This window comes from Cyprinodon tularosa, unplaced genomic scaffold, assembly GCF_016077235.1.
Source record: "Cyprinodon tularosa strain WSP-4 unplaced genomic scaffold, ASM1607723v1 ctg30, whole genome shotgun sequence".
Lineage (NCBI taxonomy): Eukaryota > Metazoa > Chordata > Actinopteri > Cyprinodontiformes > Cyprinodontidae > Cyprinodon > Cyprinodon tularosa.
Genome location: NW_024039008.1, coordinates 2274959 through 2297850, shown reverse-complemented (window position 1 = coordinate 2297850; position 22892 = coordinate 2274959). Strand labels below are relative to the sequence as shown.

The following is a 22892-nucleotide window of genomic DNA, read 5'->3' as shown; positions in this document are numbered from 1 at the left end:
TTTGTTTTTTTGTTTTTGTTTTTTTTTTGTTTTTTAATTTCACTTAAAGACAACAAAAATATATAAAACATACAAATAAACAAACAAATAAACCAGGGGGCATGTCATAATAAACAAGTACACTCAGGAGGAAAGACAAACGAACTGATAAACACATGTGTTGAGGTGTGTCATATATATACGTATGTTTATATACACATATACATACATATAGGATATGTCACTAATATTGTGGATGGACTATTAGAGCAATATTAAATCATTTACCTGGAACAGAAGAGTATAAACACAATGGGAATGGGAATTATTAAAGGAACTAATAACTGTAGATCTATCATGTTCTATTATCTAATAATCATGCAAACATAATAAAAACTGAGAAATCTTACTGTTTTCGAGTAACAAGATAAGGAACAGGGACTTTGAAATTACTGAAACTTTAATTGTAATTGTACCAGCAAACACATGCAGACATAGCACCATGTACACAACATTAACCACACAGTTTATCATATACCCACGTCCTCCCTGTGGTCAAGACCTAAAAGTCTTTATCTTGATGTGGTGAACGATAAACCCTGCAGATAATTGACTTACAGTAGAAAATGACCCCAGCTGATTTCAGTCTTAAACCAAACAATCAGAGAAACCATTTCAAAGATGTGTTTTTCATTCATTTGCATGCGTGTCAGTGCAAGTGTGTCAGTGGTTGTTTCTGTGTAAATGACAGGACATATTGTAGTCTGAACAACACGGATCAAAAGCTCTGCCTCTTGTTATGACTAATCTGTATTTTTTAACCTCCTTTTTTTAAGGTCAAGTATTTTTTTTCTTTTGGTGTGGCCACTTCCTGTCATGTAGCTACTCTGAAACATGCCGCTGTTCGCATTTTGGATTTCTGAGCAGTCAGGTGTCTTTTTAGCTTTGATCTGCTGTGCGTAATTTTAAAAAGACCTTCAAAAAGCTACACTCTTAACCATTAGACTCAAAGTCTTGTTGCACATTGCTGTTGGATATCAAAATATGTGTGAAAGGGACTGTAGTGTTTAAGAGCAGATGAAATTACATTTCTAGAGTTTTTGCACGGATGCATCTGGAGGCTGTGTGAAATGTAATGGTATGATCTCTAGAAGTAAAGGAAAAAAACTGCATAAACATTTGGCAATGTAAAAAGAAGATACATTACATTTGTATTTGCCAGTATCAGGATAATAAACATAAGCGATAACTTATATGGCAAACAAGCAAAACGTTCAGTCTTTTAAAAAGCTAAAAATATCCATTGATATTGGAAAAGAAGAAGCAGTACTTAATTCTGTACAGTATTTGGTTCCTTAAAGATTTCATAGTTAGTTTAACATAAATGACTTAAAGAAAGTACATGCAAAGAAAAAAAAAGAAATATAAATGTTTTTAAATAAAAAAAAAAAAGAACATTTGCATAAACAGTTTAATTCATAAAAGTAAACATTTGTCAGCAACCAGGGTCAATGCTTTGCACAGCGTGCCGTTATGGTGAAACCAGTTAAAGTGATTCTGATTTGACATCAAACACCAAACCATTCCTGTAGATCAGCATGGCCAGCTCAGATTCCACCTGTTCCATGTCCTTCAGCTCTGCTGTCCTCACAGTCTCATCAGCTGAGGTTAGACTGGTCCGCTCATCATCAGATCCTCCTGAGCAACCCTCCTCTGCCTCCTCCTTCTGCTCTGCTCCATCATCCCATTCATCCTCCAGGACCGTCGCCTGCTTTGAAACGGGACTCGTCTCCGGGTCGATCGGGTGCAGCGAGAGGTTATCTACTTCCTCTTTTCTCTCCCATATCTCCTGTTATTGGGTCACATCAGAACAGGGTCAAACTTCTGGGGCACAGAGGAGCAACCGCAAATTCTGGCTTTCAAAGATGTAGAGTGTGACAGTAAATCAGGTTCAGTGTTTTTTTTTTTTTAAGCAGTGAAAAGGAGACTTTCTTTTTTCCTAAACATTTTTTTGCACTTGTTTTTTTTTTCTTAGTCTACAGTGAGGACTGCTATATTTAGCGACACAAAAATAGAACTTATGTTAATTTTTTTAAATACTTATATGCTAGGAAGTGTAAAAACAAAAGAAAGGAAAATAGTTGGATTGTTTAGGAGCTGTCAAAGAAAAAACAATTAAAAGGGTAACATCCGTTTCAGAATGGTAATTAACATTTAAATATATACATTTGACATTTAGAGAAAATTATTTTATTTAAATTGAACATTTCTTCTTTAAGTCTTTTACAGATATATTTTTTTTACAGTTTTATGATAAATAACTCAGTTTATGACATTATTGTATATCAGAATGCTAACTTTTTTGGTTTGTTTGAGGAAAAAAAAAACACAGATGATCCCCACTTGACCAACTGCTCTGTTTCCATGCCAACTGTAAAATGGTCCTCAACTATATTCGTAGTTTTGGTTTGTGGGGAAATTAGAGGTTTGAGGCTCTTTCACATCATCTTTCTACATGTTAGTTGGGGACTTTCCTTCAGTTTCTTTTGAATTCAGTCTGCTCATTAAAATAAAATGACTTAAAAATGATTGAATGGACTCAAAGTATAAAAAAACAATGAACCCTCAAGGTAAAGATGTACCTTACATTTTAAATATAGACATTTTAGTGTTAGATATCATATAAAAATGTCATTAATGAGATAAACACCACCTCTCACCTGATTCTCTGGTTGACAGGGACTGAACTCTGGTATCACAGGTTTTGGCACAGGAGGGAAGACCTTATTTTTTATTCTTGAAGAAAAGAAAACAGAATAAAAAGTTAACATGAAAGCAATTTGTGCAACCTGAGATATTTTTGGAGTCATCTGGCAAACGGACGACATAAACAGGATCAGATTCCAACATAAATAAATAAGGACTTGTCAATATCTGTTTATGATCATATTTTACGTTGGTGTTGGGTAAACACTGTTCATAACACCTTATCTAATAACTGTCAATGGATTTAAAAACCTTTTTTTTTTACATAAGGAAAAAGGAATTTATGAAAATATTAGTGTTTTGTGTTTCCACTGCTCTAAAAGGCTGTGAAAATTAATTGAAATTAAAAACCTAGTAGGTAGAATGATTTTATAAAGAAAACTTCACTGCACCTCCAGTCTGAAAAAAAAAATTGGCTTGAGAATGATTGTAATTTATTTGAAGATTTGAAAGAAAAAAACAAAGAAATATAACAAATAAATGACTTTTGCTCAGATGTTGCTAATATATGATAGTTATCTTTAAAAAACATAATAAATTATTAGACTGGGAGAAAAAAATTACTAAATATTAAGATTGCTTTGTACAAGTATGCAGTCATTTTTTATGTTTTGTCATAAAACATCACAAGTTTACAACTTTATTGGGTTTTAATGTGGCGGGCTGACACAAATTTAGTGCATTACTTAAAGAACAATTTGACATGGTTTTCCAACATTTCTGCAAAAAACAATCTTAAAAGCTTTGGCATATATTCTGTCCCCACAACTGTTATACTTTTGCAATTGCCTTTCAATAGACATTTTACTAGAAAATAGATTCGGTTTGTGTGAGGTTTAATCTCAGTATAAATTCAGCTCTCCGGTTTTGACCTCAGAGGTTTGTTATTAAACTTTAAAAAACAAACACAATCATGAACACAATAGAATACAGCCGATAGGCAGTGGTGGACAAAATACTTGAGTAAAAGTACTGATACGCATAGTAAAATCTTACTCAGTTAAAAGTAACTTAAAGTAAAGTTACTCAGTCAAACATCTACTCAAGTTAAAGTATTAAAGTACTCATTTTGAAAATACTTAAGTATTCAAAAGTAATAGGTATTCAAAAATGCAAATTGCATTTTCAAATATCAGTACATTTCTGTATAATTTTCAGAGTTATATAAAGAACCTTGTAACTTTCAGAAACCACCTGATCTATTGATGTGTAGAACAACCTGCTACAGATTCTACACAACCTTTAAAGAACTTGAGCATAAAAATGCCCATAAAAATCCCAAAGGACAGCTATTTTGATTATAAATTCAAATTTAGACACAAACCAAAAAGAAAACAGGAGTGTCTTGATTATCATCACACTTTCACTATTACCACAAAGAAACTACAACAACTTGGCCACATAGCAACGGCTAAAGCCTTAATGAAGTATATGAACTAGAGATAATATCTGCCTTGAGTTTCTCATATTAGTGGAATCTCATTAAACCTCTTAAACAGTGGTGTCCAAATTCAGTCCTAAAGGCTGCTATCTTGCATGTTGGAAATGCATTTCAAGTAAGAAAAACAGCAACAGCGGATTACAAAGCTAAACTGAGCCAAAAGGAACAAGAAACTAGCAGCTTCCTAAAAAAGGGAGTGGAGTAGAAAATAAAATATTTGACTCTGTAATGTAGTGGAGTAAAAGTTATAAGTACCCCCCTAAAAATATAGCCAGGTAAAGATACTTGAAAAAAGTACTTAAGTACAGTAAACACGTAAATGTACTTTGTTACTTTCCACCACTCCTGATAGATTAGGGAGAATGTGTTGGGTTATGAAACATTATACAGCATGGCAGTGCAAGTACCATGCTTTGCTTTTGGGGTTTGTTGCAGCATGGGTAAGTTGTTGAAGCTAAACCAATGAAGCTAAATATAGATCAATTCCCCTCAGCAAAAGACTTGAAGGTTTAGTAAGGGTGTTTAACCTTTCAGTAGGACAACAAGCTAAGGGCTTAAGAAATGGTTTAAATCAAGGGGCTGCAAACTTTCTACTCCAAAGAGCCATTTCTCCTGAGTCCACCTAAGTATAAGTTCTTTAGAGCCAATATCACATGACTTTTTGATAAAACACAATCGAAAAAATAATTAGATAAAACACAACCTATTATTTTTGGTAAATATCTGCCATAGGAAATCTGTGGCCATCTTAAAACAGCACAATTTATTTATTTATTTTTTTTTGTATTTTTAGCTTTTAAAATGAGGGAAAAAAACCCAAAGATTCATAAATATGAAACACAGATTTTTCCTCGATGGGATTTTATTTAATGAAAATAAATCACATAATTTCTCAGGTAATTAAAAGTAAAATGTCTCTGCTTCTTTTAATGTCATTCTGTTGTGAAAATCCAATTCAAATGTTCTTTATAAAAATTCCTAAAGCTTCTAAGACTTGTATTTGTTATTATAGTTCATTAGTTAGTACTTTATATAATTTTTAGCTAATATAAAGAGCCACCACAGAGTGCCCAAAAAGCCACATGGAACTACAGAACTGCAGGTTGCAGAGCCCTGGCTTCACTCAAAGCATATGCAAACAGTTATGTACCATTTTAAAGTTTTATTCAGATGTGACAAAGCATTCTGTGCTTCTGTATTGGTTTTTCTAATGAGTATGTTTAAAATAAAAGTTCCACTAACCTTTTCAAGATAGTGGTGCAAGCTATTGTGAAGAGGAAAAACCCAAAGAGCAATCCAAAACTTATCCACACTGTAAACAAAAAAAAGCAAAAAAGCAGATTAAGGAAAATGTTACTACAAAGAAATAAAGTTACATCAATCAATGACGCACCGCTGTGATTTTAAAGTATGAATATGTGAGAATGTTTTCTTAACTTGCAGGCCTCCTACCATTAAATGGCTTCTCTGGTAGGGTGGTAAAACTCTGCATAGCAACAGGCCCCACTCCTGCTTGTGTCACTCCTGCCAGGCTGACGTTGTATTTGGTTCCCGGGGTTAAATCTTTTAGATGGTGTTTTGTTGCTGATGCTGATATGTTGACGCACTCTGTTCAAATGAAATCAATTATAAGCAAACTTGTTTTGGATTTTCTTTTAAAAAATAAACAAAAATAAATAAGTGATTAGAGAAAACCCTGTCAATCCGACCTTGGGGCTCGTTCATTTTAACAGTGCATAATTTGTAGTGTGTCAAGATGCCATGAAGATGCTCATAGGGAATCTCTTTCCAGGACTGATCAGCAGAGTCTTGCATGTCAGAAGCAATCATGAAGTCTTGTGGTTCTTTGCTTGGCACTGAAATGGTAAAAAAAATAAAAGAATAAAACATTTTGTTCAGTGGCCTTTCATATTGTAGATTTCAAATGATAAAGAAAGGCAGTGAAATATAGTGTAATAGCAACAAAAAGCTTAAAATTAGTCAAGTGTTGCACTACAGAGCTCTATTAATAATTGATTAAAAAGGGTAATATTCACAGCAAAACTGGAAGAAAAAAATCATTTCCAAATAAGTTTTTTTGCATGAGCTTGATTCATAATTTTGCATGTATACAAAATATTGAGAACTTCCTATTAAGTGTCCTAGTGGTTAGGGCATAGAGCTTGGAATCCTGAGGTTCTGAGTTCGAGACCCACTCCCATAGACTGCCACTCTGGGTCCCTGAGCAAGACACTTAACCCCCACACTGCTCACTGCTCCCCAAGGCGATGGGTTAGATGCAGAGAGTAAATTTTGTTGCTCTGTGCTTGTGACAGTATAATGACAAGAAAATGCTGGATTGTTACCAAATTCTGGTGAAAATGTCATGTATGGGATAAATGGGATGGGTTAAATGCAGCGTTAAATGTCTCCAAAGGAATTGTGCATAGACAAAAATGCATTGCAATCAGAGTTTGTTGGTGTACCCTTTACTGTCTCATCATATTAACAATTACTGTAAAACACCAATGCAATGGTGCATGTTTAAATAAAAGCAGAAATTTCCAGCCTCCAGCCTTCACAGACGGAGGGCTTTTCTGCATTCCAAAAGGTCCTGGTTTTAAACGCCAGCCTGGTTGGCTACTGCAGCCTCCTCTCAAAGTCCAGCACATACTGTAGCTCTTATAAAAATGAACCTTTACAAATTGTACGCATGGCTCTCAGTTCAAGAGTTAATGTTTCTACAGGTGTGTTTCCATCAGCCTGTCTTTATGCATATTTTGAAGAATCGTACTAAAGGAGCTTAAAGGTAACGGCAACATTCCGATCAAGTTTTTACGCTTACATGAAGTGGTTTTTGACATTTTTGAAACAAAGTCAACGAGCATAAGAAGAACAACATAATAAGTGTATTGGTTCTGGTGAATATTTACCTCACATGGCAGGTCAGCTATTTCTGCTACCAGTGTCCCTATAGATTCCAATTTCTCTCTCTGCATCTCCTGATCGTGTGTAACATCACTAATACTCACTGACACAACACAACCTGCTTGATTGCAACAAAATCATTAAAACAGTCCATTACTGATCTGTGGTCCACCCTGTGCTACCTCTATTTCCTGTTTATCACAGTCAAGTGTAACATAAAAATATGGCGGTAAATGCACTTTTCATTGCCTGGTTAAATCCATCCAATGGTTGGAAACACGACTGATTCAAAATTTCTTTTTTTTTTTTCTTGACTGTTCTAACGTTTGCTCAAAATTTGAATGACATTTAGATGAAAACACAGCTAAAGTTGCCCTTAGATTGACTACAACTTAAAATTTAAATCTCCTGTAAAAAGTAGTTCTGGTCATTCCTTGTCAAGTCAAAGCCAGAAAGCATTTCTTTCATAGCTTGTAACAGATACACAAGCTCACATCCCCACACCATCCACCAAGCGCCGATGCTGTGCATTTAGCTGTGCTTTGTTTCGTAAAATGTATATTGGACTATCAGAAACAGGTTGCAAAAAGTATAGGCCTACCTTTTATAGGTCAATCTAAAATTGTTTACCAAAGAACAACAATCCTGGATGAGCACCTCTTACTTAACTATTGAATTAGAATAGGGGTGGACATTGTCAGCTCCTGAAGGCCGATATCCTGCAACTTTTATATTAATCCTGAATCAAATGGCTAAATTACCTCTTCAGTATGGAGTCATTTCTCAATCATCTAACTACTTCATTACTACTTCAAGTGTTTAACCAAAAGAAACATCTAAATGTTACAGGATGCTGGCCCTCAGGCCCACCCCTGAATTAGAAGGTACTTAGTTAGCCTGTAGTACTGTGTTTAAACAGACCTGTCCAGGTACCCATCATACAGTAGATTCCCCATGAATTCCAACTTTTAAGACAGAAAGCTTAGGGGGGAAAAAAACTAAATCTAAAAATAGGACCAAAGATAAGAAGGATTTTTACATGCAACCTGAAAATGATCCCAAATTATTCCAGGGAATCCAAAAACAACAGAGTAAAGAACTAAAAAGCCTTTGCCTCAGTTGAAACCCAGACTTCGACCTCATCATGATGCTGCAGAGTGAAAGAGACCCAGTAAGCATTTCACTGCTGAAAATGATGACTGCTTTATACTTTACTCAAACATGTCAGAGATGTGTAAAGATGAAGTGAAAACTAGCTAAGGATGTCCAAACTTTTTCCTTTGTCCTAATGTTTGTTTAAAAAGTCAAACAAAGTAAATTTTTGCAGCAGCCATCCAACTTCTCATCTGCAAATGCACCTGTGTTATTGAAGAACTTAATATTTATTGGGCTTTTTGGTGAAATCAATTCCTCTTTGAAAAGTAACAAACCATTCTAAAGTAAAATAAAAGAGAATTTAACAGCTGTTAATACATGTCTGGATGACTACCACGATATTGCATTGTCTGTATTATATACTACTTTGATGCTGACTGAGAAGAAGAAGGAAAAATCATGTGGATTTGTTTTTATTACCCATAAACCTTTTGGGTTTGTTCACCGTTTAATCTTCAAAGTTCTAACAAGCTTAATTTCTTTTATGCTCTTCTTTGTGCCTTAGGAACCAGAACCCAACCCATCTAAAAAACATTGCTTTTGCTCATTTGCATTTCCAGGTTCGAAAGAGAGAAACCAGCCAGAGGTCCAGGCTAAATACAGAACCAACAGTCTCCGTCCCTCAGGAGTCATGGACTGATACAGAAAAGCTGGGGAAGCTGCAACTGACAACCCTAACAACTAAGACGGAGACTCATAATCTGAGGGATTACGGAGCAGAAACTTAAGACAGTTCTAATATGTATATTAGAGGTTAACATATTGTTATTCTGTTAAATCTTTATCCAGCTAATGATGCTTTCATTCCTCATTATTTATTGTCTTTTGTAAAAAGGAAAGGAATCAGTCTAAGGTTATGCTTTTTTTGGTATCTAATCTTTTTTAAATTCATTAATAAAAGCATTAGTATGATTAGTAATAGTTTATTTTTTCTTATTAAGAAAATCAGTTCAAATGTATTTTTTTAAATGTTATCAATAATATTAATGAGGTGCTGAGAAGTATTGTAGTGTTACATTTCAACCATTATTTCATTAAAGTTTGTAGTTTAGACTCACTGATTAAATGAAACAATTTCTCTCTCAGTAACATTTTAATAGATTTTAGCCTGATGCGGAATTATATATTTCATTAAAGAGTTGAATTTAGATTTTTAATAAATATAAAAGCTGCAACATAATTTCACCCCTACTTAAGATCTATAGCTGGTAGATCTATAGCTGGGAGGGTGTTGAACATCTGGTTTCATTCACCACAGCATCTTTTTCAGTTTTGGTTCTTTAATGCAGCCTTTTTCTACTGTTGTGTTTTGTGTGGATCATGCACCAGTTTGCAACCTACTTGGAGATTTTTGGTACCAAATGTAACATTTTATGTAAGTTTCTTGTTTTAATGGATGTGTTTCTATTAGCAAGAGGACAAGTCATTTTGATCAAAATGTTGTATTGTTTTAAGAGTTAGGCTTCTAAAACAAGCTCCCACATCCCTGCCCCCTTAATCAAAGGAAATTGAATAAAAAATTAAAACATTATGTACATTTCACATAACATTTTAAGATTTTTTTTAAGATTATTCATCTCAGTTTTGCATAAATACTCAACTACCAAGAGGAAAAAAAACAACGTGATATAAGAAAAGCCTATATGGGTAACAGACAAACATAATAATAAAAAAAAAGAGGTGATCTGTTTTAAATGTAAATAACAGCATAAGAACATAAATGCTGACAGTGAAGAGTCGTGCATGCATTATATAGAGGTTTCTGGTGTTGAGTGCAGTTACTTACCGCCCTCTTTCTTATAGTAGAAGCACATTTGAACTGTCTGTGGTTTGCCATTATGACATCTGTGCTCAAAGTAAAGGTAGCGTGTGTAGTCCATCATGTCTGTAACGGAAACAAAACAGGTGTTCTAACTTTCTGGGGGTTATATACTTTGTTGTTTTATCATGTAGTAACAGATTTGCAAAATATTACAGAGAACTGGCATCTAAAAAAATGCAGATTGCATAATATTTACTCACTTGTTTTTATTTTCTTTCTTTCCTTTTTTCGGTGTGTGCTAGTTAAACACCAGGCTCTTTCTGGTATCAAATCTGCATCTTGAAGCTCATAAAACTCAAGGCATGTTCCTTTCTTAAACTTCTCATCCAGCAATGTTTGGTTGCATGCTGCCAGTAAAAAAGGATATAAAAGCAATCATTGAAAAGAAACATGTTTTGACCCATATATAAACATAGATTGGACTGTTGGACCTACATTTTAAATCTGCTGACGAAGCAGCTGGTATGTGGATGGTTGCCGGGGGAGAATGTCCTGCCGCATTCCTTGCAATAACAGTGATGTTGACAGCTGAGTAGGAAACATAAACAACGTGGCTGTGTGCTCTGGTTTCATGACTCTTCTTCTTACAGGGGCATCTTGGGGAATACTGTGTGACATGTACACTGTATGTCACACCTCCGACTGCTGCTGCGGGGTGCATCGGCTGGGGAGGAGAACAGAGCTTAGATCAAACTTAGAACGAAATTAAAATACGTCACAGCAAAGTTTCCAGACTAGTCATGAATATGCACCATTAATGGCTGTTGTCTTACTCACTGTCTGCCACATTAAGCTGGAACTGTGACTCAGAAAACAAGTGTAGATGCAAAATTTAAGCTGAAGTGAAAAGTTGGGACCTTAGTGCACCACAGTCCAATATGGATGGGTTATTGATTCTATCTTTTGCTTTTAGGGATCTGGACTTGAGTTGCAAACTTTATCTGGCTGTATGTCCTTTAACTTGGTGACTGACTGTTGTACTGTTTTCTACGACAGAGTATTAGGGCCACACATGAAGAGAAAAAATATTTTTGCCATGACGAGATTAAACTCGCCATTTCGAGAATAAAGTTGAAATGTCATGTTGAGCCCTAATACTCCGTCGTAGTTTTACACTCATAGCCACAACATGTGGAAGTTTATTTTTTTGTACTTCCTTCCAGCCTCAAATGCTCAATTTGTTCCAAATAGAAAACACATTCAATATTATTTTAGCTCCAAAAAACAGCTTTTAACTCAGAAGTGTCCAGTTCTGGAAAAGTGTTAAACATATCCACAAATTTTTGCCTGCTGGAGAGAGTGTTCCTCTAAATATGTAAATGTAGGACTTTGATCAGTGACAGATATAATATATAAATTATTTGCATATAATTTGTTATACTTATATAACAGAAATTTTGAACATGTAAAATATTGGTAAAGGCATACTGCAATGCACAAACAGTTAATTGTTTTATCTCCTGATTTAAATGTCCATTTGATTGTAGCATGTGGAGCCACACAATAAATGGTCTGATAACTCTTTTCCTCTATCACTCTATATTAGTTCACCAATGTAGTATGCTATTATTTTACTTAAGGGATTAACCATGGGTTAACTATTTTTTTGCACACATTTAGTTAACTAATTTTGCCACTTATTGGTTGTTTGGTTTACTTTAACTTAATATACTTTTCATTTGACCTGTCAGTTCTGGGAGGCTGCTGTGTGGGCGTGGCCGGGGGAGTGAAGGAAGGGAGTCCCTAATTGGACCCTTTCACTTGTTTTAGAAGAGGTGTAGGCAGGGTTTAGATTTTTCTAATTTGTTAGTTCTTTTGCAGTTAAAATTGAGTTTAATTACTTAAGTTCTTTTCTGTCACAGGTTGCTGATTTTGTATTGTATGGATTAGTTTTGTTTAGGCAGATGTAGATGTACTGATCAGCCAGTATATATGTTCCACTTGTGTGTCAGCTACTACTTCAGTTGCCTGTGTTTGGGCCCAGATTTATGTTAAGATTTCAGATTTTTTTTTTTTTTTTGCCATTAATAAAATTGTTGCTATTTTTCTCTCAAACTTCCCTTTGCTTTTCTTATTTTTTTTCTCAGCTCAGTCCCTCACAGTTCATTATTATATTATCTCTACTCTGGTAAAAGATGCATTTCATGATCATTTAACAAAATAAAGTGTCAACAAAATATCTGGTTGTCCTTACTTTGGAGTGCTAGTTCAAACTATTAATGTGATATTTGTGTTATCTTACTAAGGACCTGATCTTTAAATATTTAGCCTCTTTATAAGTGTATTGATGTTTCTCCACATTAACAATATTTGGTCTACCTGTTAATTACACCCAGTACTTTGTGTTACAATAAGGGGGTTCTAAGAAAGAAAAGCAAAATTAAAGATAATAAAGCAGTGGGCATAGAAGACATTTTTTTCAGACCAGTTTGGAATAAATCAATTATCAAAGCTATTCTGATATCCATCAAAGACGAACCTAGAGTCCTGTTAAAATACAGAGCGATCAGTCCGATTAGCAAAGGTTACAACATTTATTCAGCTGTCCTTAACCATAGATGTATGATGTAGTCTTGTGGATTGTTGGCAAATAAACAGAACAGTTGTAGGAAAAGTAGATATTGTATCATATTTATGTGTTATCTTCTGTAGTGAGAGCTTATTTGGAGAAGTACAGTACCTCCATTAGTTTTGTTGATTTCAGAAAGGCATTGAATCGTGTTAACCAAGAATTTGTTCTGTTTAAATTTCTTTCATCTGATATCAATGGAAACGATAAAAGCCCTTCAGAGAGAACCCATTGCTTGTGACAAATTGAGAATTTAAGAACAGAATGGTTTTAATGCCTTTTCCGTTGAAATGATCTAGCACAGGAAATGAACAAACTAATCTTGGTCTTCCAATATAGAGGGCATCAGTTTCAGTGTTCTACTTTACATAGATGACATTGCTTTGATTGCAGAAAATGAACTCGATTTGCAGAATAAATTTGAAATATGAGGTTTTGTGGTATGAAGAGGTTTAGGTTCTCTGATACATAAAATAAAGGCCTGTTTGGATATTAGGATTTATTTATTTAGACAACTTGGCAAATCTTTGGTTGACAGAGTCTTGTTCTATGCTGCAGGACTCTGGGTCTATGAAGAGTTTAATGGTTGTAATTCTGTTCAGAAACATGCATTGAGGTGTTTTTTGTGTCTGGATAAGGATGCAGCAAAGGCTGCCATTGAAGGGCATGCAGGATGGGAGCCACATTTAATAAAATAAAGATGTGAAATGGTATGACTGGGGACCTGTCTTGTCAGTCTGCCAGAGGAAAGGCTAACCAAGAAAACGTGTCATTAAAAATCTTCAGCCCTAGTTTGAATTGGTGACATTTGTATAGGCAGATTCTGACATGCATATCCATCCATCAATTTTCTAACACGCTTATCTCAAGTGGGGTCACAAGGGGTGCTGGTGCCCATCTCCAGCTGTCTACGGGCAAGAGGCGGGGTACACCTTGCACAGGTCGCCAGTCCATCGCAGCTGACATGAATATAATGCTTAGAAACATCTTTCCAAAGTAATATACATTCTGTAAGAAAACTATTACTTACAAGATATGAAGCTCAATGGAAGCAGGATACATGGAAGAAACCCAAGCTTATAAATTATGTTCAATTTAAAAATGGTTATTTGTAATGTGCTTAGAACTGGTACCTTACCTCTGGCTGTAGAAGTAGATTAATTTAATGGCACACTACAACATTTATGCTTGTGTGAATTCGTTGTTGAGGATGGATTTCATCTTGTTCTTTATTGTCCTTTAGACTTTGCCTTAAGAAACTCTCTTTTTACTTCCATTTAGTTAAAAAAAATCCTGATATATTTTGAAAAGATGAAGCAGAGACTCTGTATGTGTAAAATTCATGGCTTGTTTTGTATTTTGTCATGTAGCTATTGTAACATATAGTTTTTGATCGTGTTTAATATTCCCATTAGGACTGAGCACCAACCAAGCCATTTGGTGCCTAAACAAACAATCAATTAATAGCAGGTATTGCGTTTATCTCCCTAACAGCTAGAAGCCACCAGCTTTTTTTATTGGAACTCAATCCAAGCGCCCTCCTCATTAAATTGTATTAATTAAGTTGTTGTTTCTGAAAATAGAGAAAAGTACGATTTTCCAAATGTGGCTTAAAGATGATTTAATAATAAATTTTTTTTTTTTTTTTGCTATAAACCTAAACCAAAACCGGCAACACCCCTCCTTCCCTATGTCCAAACCCCCCTCTGTTTTATTTTTATTGTATCAATACTAAAAATGCATCGCCAGGATTTTTGATTGCTGAGAATTATTTATAATGTATAAACCATATTTCTTGATTAGAAAATCTAAAACCAGCAACAAAGCATGCACAAATTTATATCAAGGACACTGTATTCTCACTGTCATCTATTGCATATATGCATTCGGTGGGCATGATGAGCATGTTACACTTACATTGTGTATGTAGAAGAAAATATTTTTAAGTGAAAGAAACATAAAGTTGGAGTTAAAGGTAAAATTATTATTGTATAGAAAATAAAAATGACAATAGTTAGGAGTATTATTCATTTTGAATTTTATATAAAAGCATATGAAATGGATACAGGAAAAAGTAATAAAGAAGAAAGAAAAAGATGAAAATAGTGAGAGCTTAATTTCAAGATAAAAAAATTTATTATTAAACCTAGAGAAGCTCACCTTCTCAACTCCTCTCTAAATACCCCCACCCTGATGACAGACGATAGTCTGACAGGGGCCACTGTCTCACCAACAATGACATAAGGCTCTGAAAAGCTGCATTTAGCTCCGCCCACTCCTCACAACACCCACTTGTCTCAAAATATTTCCAAACCAAGGTAGGCCCATATAATTCTGACCAGGAGCGACTCAAAATATGTTTTGCTGATGTTGCCAAGTGTAATAAAATTTACTTGTAACCCTTCGTACCTTCCAAGTCACTGTCACCCGTCGAGTGCCATTTAACAGCGTTGGTGTTGTCTTTTCTACTTCAGGAGGATGTTCAAGTTCTGTTGGAAAAACCAAAAGGAGAACATGTTGCCTTTATACTCAATATCTTGTTTTTAATTAGACATTTTTTTTTTTTTATCATTTGCCAAAAAATATAAAGACTGATATTTTGAGATCGGGGTTATTTTATTTCATTATAAGACATTTTATATATCTTATGATTAAAGTTACAGAGGAGTTCACTTCTTGTGGTCACAACTGCATGTTTACCAAAAAGTTTTAACCCCAATATAAGTGTGATTTTTTTGTGTCACATTTGAAAGTTTACATGTATCTTTACAGTTTTTTTTCTGTACTAAAAGAAAGCATAGAGTAAAATTAGTTTACCTGCAGGAACTAAAAAATCTGGCGACCAGTTGCTCCACAGGGGGTTTTCAGCCTGGATGGACTGCACTCTGATCCGAACCTGGTAAGATGCATTCTTCAGGAGATTTACAATGATGAGCTTTTCTGTTTATATACAAAGAAATACATTGTATTTGTTGTGCTTCTGTTTATACATACATTGAATTGAATTCAACTTTATTGTCATTACACTGTTTCAAGTGCAAAGCAACAAAATTAACTCTGCATTTTATCCCCTTGGAGAGCAGTGGGCTGACATTGTGCGGCGCACGGGGAGCAGTGTGGGGTTAAGGGTCTAGCTCAGGGACCCAGAGTGGAGGCTGTGGGAGTGGGGCTTGAACTAAGAACCTCTGGGACCCAAGTGCAATGCCCTGACCACTAGGCCACCACTCTTCCATACATTGAATATCCACACTAATCTTTAGTAAATTGTTAGATGACAGAGAAAAAAGCACGCACTCCCACTGTATCAGTTTAGAGATGAAAATCCTGAACTTTAAATTGTGTTTATTGAGATTGTGGAAGGAAGCTGGGGTACCAGTAAAAAACCCAAATATGCCCTGGGGAGATATGCAAACGCTATGTTTAATTAGGCTAAATTTTAAACATAAACTGGAAGGCAACCCAGTCACCGTGCATTATAGTTTCCTGACTAGATTTCAGATAACTGAGTTTTAGTCATACGTTGGTAATAAATCTGACAGGAGTGTCGTTTTTTTTTCTAATTATGCAAATGTGTAACAAAAAAAAAACAGACTCTTCGGAAATGTTGGATTAAAAAAAAACGAAAAAAAAAAAACATTGACATGGATTGGAACTATTGCAACAGCTGAACATCCATGGCCCTGAATGGACAATGTAGTGATTGAGTTTGTATACGCTTGTTTATGGATCAAATATTCCTTTTTCCCACATCATCTGTTTTTATGACACCGTGAGTTGACTTAATTCGCAAAAGAATGTCAATCACATGCAGCTGACAGAACAGATTGCCATTATTTATCTGTTTTATAAATGTTTATCACAAATGTTTGCTCTGATAGAGACTATTGGATTTAAAGAAGGCTTCTCCGTGGGGCAGTGGGTAGTCCTGCCTTGCAGCAAGAAAGTTCCCGGGTTTGATTCCTGGCCTGGGGTCTTTCTGCATTAAGTTTGCATGTTCTCCCTGAGCATGCGTGGGTTCTCTCCGGGTACTCTGGCCTCCTCCCACAGCCTAAACACGTGACTGTTAGGTTAATTGGCTTCTCTAATTTCTCCTTAGGTGTGAGTGTGTGCATGAATGGTTGGTTGTCCTGTTTGTCTCTGTGTTGCCCTGCGATGGACTGGCGACCTGTCAAGGGTGTACCCTGCCTCTCGCCAGTAGACATCTGGAGATAGGCACCAGACCCCACTCGGGATAAAGTGTGTCAGATAATGGATGGATGGATGGATGGATGGATGGATGGATGGATGGATGGATTTAATGAAGAAAATTTTTTTAATCTTATATCAGTTTGAAGATGGAATATAGTCCTAACAAATGACCATGTCATTATCAAACCTTCTCTACTTGCTGGGGAGGTTCTGCTGTGGAAATCTTCCTGTGATCCTAGCAAAGATGTTGTGATGAGCTCTGCTCTAGTCTCATAGATAAACAATCCACTTTGCCAATGTGATCAATGTGATCAATTGAGAGCAAAGAATTAAATTTCTTTGCTGTGTTGTCTTCAACATGATCTGTTTATGTGCCTCTGTCATTTCGCATACGGCCTTCCGGCTGCTATCCAGAAGTCGTTGTTGCTCCAAAAATTCCTCCTCTACAAAAATCTTCCAAAGATACTGATTCCCAATCCCCAAACAGATCATAATCAGCTAAGTAGCTTATCATTTATTTGAAGGGAGAATAAGATGGAGTCCCAAACAGGACAGGTACCTGTTCTCCTTCCTCAGAAACCCCCAGGCCAGTCATGAGGATGATAGAAATAGACCTCATAAACAAAAAGAGGAGAAGGATCTAATAGCACTTATACCTCCAGAGGTAATGAGGAATTGCTTAGAATGGTAAGCCTTTTCTAACTCTATGACTTTTTTGTATTCTTTTGTAATTCTATAGGTTTGTAGTAGCCCACCCTTTTCCACATAAACCCAGGTCCTGCATGTTTTAGGTATTTCCTGTTAGGGTTAGAAGCATGGGCGGTTCTAGACAGGGGCCAACGGGGGCCAGTGCCCCTGTAGATCATGTCCTTGACCCTGTACTGAAGACATATTACTCAAAGAAATTCTAATGATGATATGCGCTGGAACAGATATAGTTACTGATAGGTTCTTTGGATCTATTTCATTTTTTTTTCTTTACAAGTTCTGTCTTTTCTAATTATTCAAAAGCAATAAGGTCATTGCTTCACTGGTATTGAGATAGGATCCCAGTTTTCTTCTGCTCAATGTTTTTTTCAAAGCAAAATACAACTGAAATCATCAGTTTTTCTTGAGTTCTAATTTAGATTTTATAAAAAACAGTAATGTTAACTTAAGTTATGCCAAAAATATGTTAAATTCTTAAATTATGAATGTATATAGACCTAATAAGGCATAGAATTATAATTAAACCTTATTGAAATAAAATTTCACTTCATGCAGCTATCTAAATATATTTGAATCCCTGGCCCTGTTTTTTATGTCATGCTTTTCTGTGCCCCTATAAAAACACGCTAGCCCCCTTCTGGCCCCCTAGTACATTTGGTCTAGAACCGCCACTGGTTAGAAGGGAGCCAGACTCAGGACCTTCTTGCTGAAAGACAGCAGTGCTACCAATTACATCGAAGTGTAGCTTTGCCATTTCAAGTTACATTAATGTTTTTAGGGCAAATAAAGCAAACCAAAACCCAAGTATTATTCAAGCATAAACATTTATTTCGAAAGAATAATTGAAGGAATATTTGTGCACTCACGCGTTGAAGCCTCCCTGGTGGTATTTAATATTCTCTGTAAAAAAAACAAATATTATGATTGATTTATGAATATTAATAAAAATATATAATACATATTGTAAAGAAAAGCCTTAAATCTCACTTTTTCCCATGTTTCTGACAGGGGCTCATATTTCCTGAACGAGACCTCAGCTAAAGATGGATATTTAGATTGCCAACTTAAGCTGAGGTTGTTTCTCAACCAGGAAATAGATATATTTTGTGGTGTTTCATATTTAACTGCAAAAAAAAAAAAAAAAGAGTCAAACACTGTGAAAATGTATAACTCTTTGTCATTCAGTGCTGAAAAAGGAGAAGGAATGGCCTGTGTTACCTGTGTGTCTCAGTATCCCAGACCTTATAGGTGAGGTGCAGACGGAGTCTCCAGCATGAGCCTCCACCCAGATATCAACTTTATCACCAACTATCAGTATTTCCTCATTTATCTCCTTACGGTTTTCCTTAATGTTCTTAAATGGAGTTGTTATAATATCAGAAGTGTCACTAACAAGAAACACACAAATATAAAACAAAATGAAAGGATCATCTAAACAACATGTGTGCAACTGCATAAACTGAAAACATTTTAGCATATTAAAGCTACATCCTATTTAACTCAAACTGGTGCTTTTTAGTGTCATTCCATCGACATCATACACAATAAACAGTGCTGATTTTTTTAAGCTGATGGTCCAATTTTTGTTCATGAAAAAACAATAAAAACAAATTATTGGTTAAAAATTGGATAAAAAAACATCTTATGAACTAGTGTGGCCATGAGCACTGTCATTAATTCAGCTTAAAATTGTTTGTTATGGACACAGTATTAGACTACAGTTGACCAGACTGAAAACAGTGACAGGAGGCAACATTTTCATTTAGGAGCTCTGGGATATCATCGTACCTCAGTTGTTTTCTTTTCCACTTTATCTGTTGCAGACTTGCTGATGTGTTTGGGATTAAAGACCTGTTGCATACATTAATTTTTGCATATTGTAGTTGTTAGATTATCTCATATAAGAATAAATCAATATACGTCAGAGTTCTTGTTTGGCTCAGTGGCCCTCCAACACTGCGCTCTACTGTTGGTAGATAAGTATAAGTTTCTGTGTTGATATCTGCATTTAACTTTCTTCTAGCATGGTGCTTTGTGCTATTAAGAGAATAATCTCTGTTTCTGTGTAATTTGTCCTCAGAAAAATGTTCTGGAAGTCTATTTTATTCAGCTGCAACATTGCAAACCTTTTCCCAGACAGGTTTTCCAAGCAAGACATACTATGCTTTTAGTTTAAGGTTTTCCTGATTGTTTAGTTGTCTTTTTGTTTGAGATTCTCTGAGCCTGCAGCTTCTAAAATAGAGATCTTGGGATTGTTGCATTGCAAAATCAGACCCTGGTGTAAATCTTGCAGAGATATTCTCTCCTTAGAAGATTTCCATCTGTTTTTAAAGTTATTTTATTCTGAATCATTAACCTTTCTCTGTAAGATGATAAACTTTACTTTGTTTTAAAATAGTTTTTTAACCATCCATATTGACATGCAGTAGTAACATGGCATATTAATATTGCGCTGCATTCTACACACCATAAATGTGCCAACAATCCTCTTTCTAAAGATCTTCTGCCAGTGATATGATCAATAAGAACCTTTCGTCTTTAAAGTACTTAACTTTTTCCATGTCTTTTTGATACTATCTTCATTCATTACCCCCCCATTCCAAAAGTTTACTTAGCTTAGCAACCTATATTAATTCAAAAAATACTTTCTTTTTTGTAGGAATAAACATCACACAGAGGACAGTATAGATTTTGTAATTGCACTACAAAAACAATCTAGAAATAAGTCAACTTTTCTTAAATTAAGTATATTAACCCTTAATTTGATTAGGTAAATAAGATGATTTGCCAATGTAATTAGTATTTTTACTCCTAAAATAAGATAATAAGCACTTGAAATAAGACAATGCAATATTTTTTCCTTATTTTAAATGTAAATTAACTTGTTCCATTCACTTACATCCTCAATTCAAAAATTAATCCACTTATTTAAAAAAAAAGGCTTATCTAGATTTAAATTTTTTCCAGTGTATAAAAAGAATTACAAGTGATTGTGAATCAAGAACTATTTATTCGCCTGTTCCTGTTGTCACCTCATGATGACATTTCAGACAGCAGTTTATCGGCTTCACTTTCATACTAGAGGAAACGGTGACCTGTCCTCACTCTCTACAGAGAGAACTGAAAAGAGTTTATTAACACAATGTTCAAGTTTTCTTTCAGTTATTCTGTTTAGGAAATATTGTCTCTTCAGAAGTGCTCTACTAGTACCAATCTGCTATTTAAACACTGAGCAATTCCAAAAAAGTAAAAAAAAACACAAACAACTGGACTTTGTTTTCCAAGTTTAAAGACGTTTTGCTTCCCATCCAGGAAGCTTTTTCACTTCAAAATGTCTGGATTAGCGTTGAGTTCCAAGCTTATAGAGTAACCCAACAAAGCATCTTTATGGCTTAGAAAACATTCAAATTGAACTCTGAGCAATACTTACTTAAAGTAAAGATCAAATGTCACATTAGTTCCATTTGGGCTGAAGTCCCATTCACAGATGTAAACAGTCTCTCCCTCGTTTTGTCGGAAACACAGAGGCATGGAGGGAGGCTCACATGTTGACCCTTAGGAGAAAACAAATTTATAAATCTATTTTGGATCCCCATCAGATACAGGCTAGAGTGTGACAGAGGAAAACTCAGATTCAGGTGTATGCATTTCTGGCTGAATTTTAGCCAAACCATTCAGTAAATAAAAAATAAGGGTCTGCTTACACTATGTAAATCTTTATTTTGTTATATTGTTGTAGTTTTTTGTTTTAATTGCAAATTTGTGTTTCTTCAGATCTGCTTGTAGCGCTTTGGTTTTTAACCTATCTCCTAAAACTGATCTTTTTGTCTCATTCAGAAGAGACTAAAGTGAATCTGAACAGAAACATGAATGTGACTTTAAACCAGCGTCTCGATAACAGGTTAAGCCATGTTTTAAATTTGATCAGTAGTACCTTCCTGAGACAACTCAGACAGCGCACAGCGGATGTCACCTGCTATTGGAAAACCACATAATGCTGATAAGCAAACCAATGCTCTGCGGCTGACATTTTACTTTAGTCCGTTTGTCACTTTTACTCAGGGTCTAAAAATCTAGAATATAATTTTTTTGTCAATGTAAGTGTAAAATAAAAATACTTTTAAAGACAAGTTGACAATCTACCTTTGTTGATTGTTGCGATGAGCAGAAATATCACACATCCATGTAGTGCTCTCAAGTGCTGAAAAGTTTCCATGAAGTAAACTATAAAGGAGAAGGATTATCATAACTGAGTGTAGGAGAGTCCATGAAGTCAACCTGTTTTCGTGTAACTGGGTCGTGTTTCCCAGAAACGTCACATTTTCACATCTCAACTTATATGAGCTCGAGCAAAACCACAAAGAGTCAAGGGTGGGGGGAGCTTGTGTTCGTCACTCTTGCAGACAGACAGAGCAGTGACTCTTTGAAGTCTTTTCTTTATTTTTTCTATGCTCATTTCCCTACAATTATTTCTCTTTTCATACTTCCCATCAAAGAATCAGTGAAGCTGCAGTAACGGTGGAAACTACAGCAAAAAATTGCAGACACCTACATGTAGTGTAATGTGTCAACAGAGAGTGCTGCTTGCACACCTAAATGAGTTAATATGAGGAGGGGAAAAGTACTAAGTTCTCTTAATTTCTCAATTTTGGTGAGAACATGAACAGATCTGTGTAAATCATCTAGGTCAAAGAGCTTTTGTCTTAAGGACTGGAATTGATCTTTTTTTTTTTTTTTTTTTTTTTTTTTTGCTTTTAAGGGCAACAGTATTAAATATTCCTCTTGGATTGTCAATCATCCATTAAAGAGCCCAAATACCACCTAAATAAGATAAACAACAAATTAGGCTTTAATTTTCTTGCACTGTTATCCATGAGCAAAACATTCGTTAGTGGTAATATATAAAGAGATTTGGTTTTTAAAAACAAAAAAGAAAATGAACATCAACACAATGTTATTTTATGTGACACAGAGTCCTGAAACCTGGATGATTATTGTTTCTTCCTTTTGTCAGCACATACACATTGTGCGTACCAGCTTTTCTCCACATCCTTTCGATCTGCTAGACAACAGCTTGCAAAGGACTGTTTTTGGGAAACGACAGTGAAACATGGAACTCTGGATTAAGAGGAATAGACCTCCGGCTCGTTAAACCCGATAATAAAATAAAAGTATTACTATCATAATGGGCTTTAAAGATCTGACCCACATGCAGAGAACCACTTGGAGACCAAGGGTAAAAGTTTAACAGGTTTATTGTAGGTTAGCAAACACTGATGAAGATTGAAACTCTGTGGGGAAACAATGCTGGAACTCAGTGGACTGGTGAACCGGAAACTTTGAAGGGGAGATCACAG

General features: G+C 35.3%; 1 protein-coding gene across 1 annotated transcript; it reads right to left on the bottom strand.

Annotated features, from left to right (window-relative positions):
- Nucleotides 1-421: 421 nt before the first annotated feature.
- Nucleotides 422-21852, bottom strand: il12rb1 (interleukin 12 receptor subunit beta 1). Its single transcript, XM_038291616.1, has 15 exons — nucleotides 21679-21852; nucleotides 20966-21089; nucleotides 18754-18923; nucleotides 18523-18659; nucleotides 18402-18435; nucleotides 15457-15579; nucleotides 15049-15128; nucleotides 10506-10734; nucleotides 10271-10417; nucleotides 10035-10133; nucleotides 5896-6042; nucleotides 5639-5794; nucleotides 5429-5498; nucleotides 2700-2775; nucleotides 422-1828 (listed from the first exon to the last, which is right to left on the bottom strand). The coding sequence occupies exons 1-15, from the start codon at nucleotides 21749-21751 to the stop codon at nucleotides 1526-1528; spliced, it is 1968 nt and encodes a 655-aa protein (XP_038147544.1). The 5' UTR covers nucleotides 21752-21852; the 3' UTR covers nucleotides 422-1525.
- Between the last annotated feature and the right edge of the window lie 1040 nt (nucleotides 21853-22892).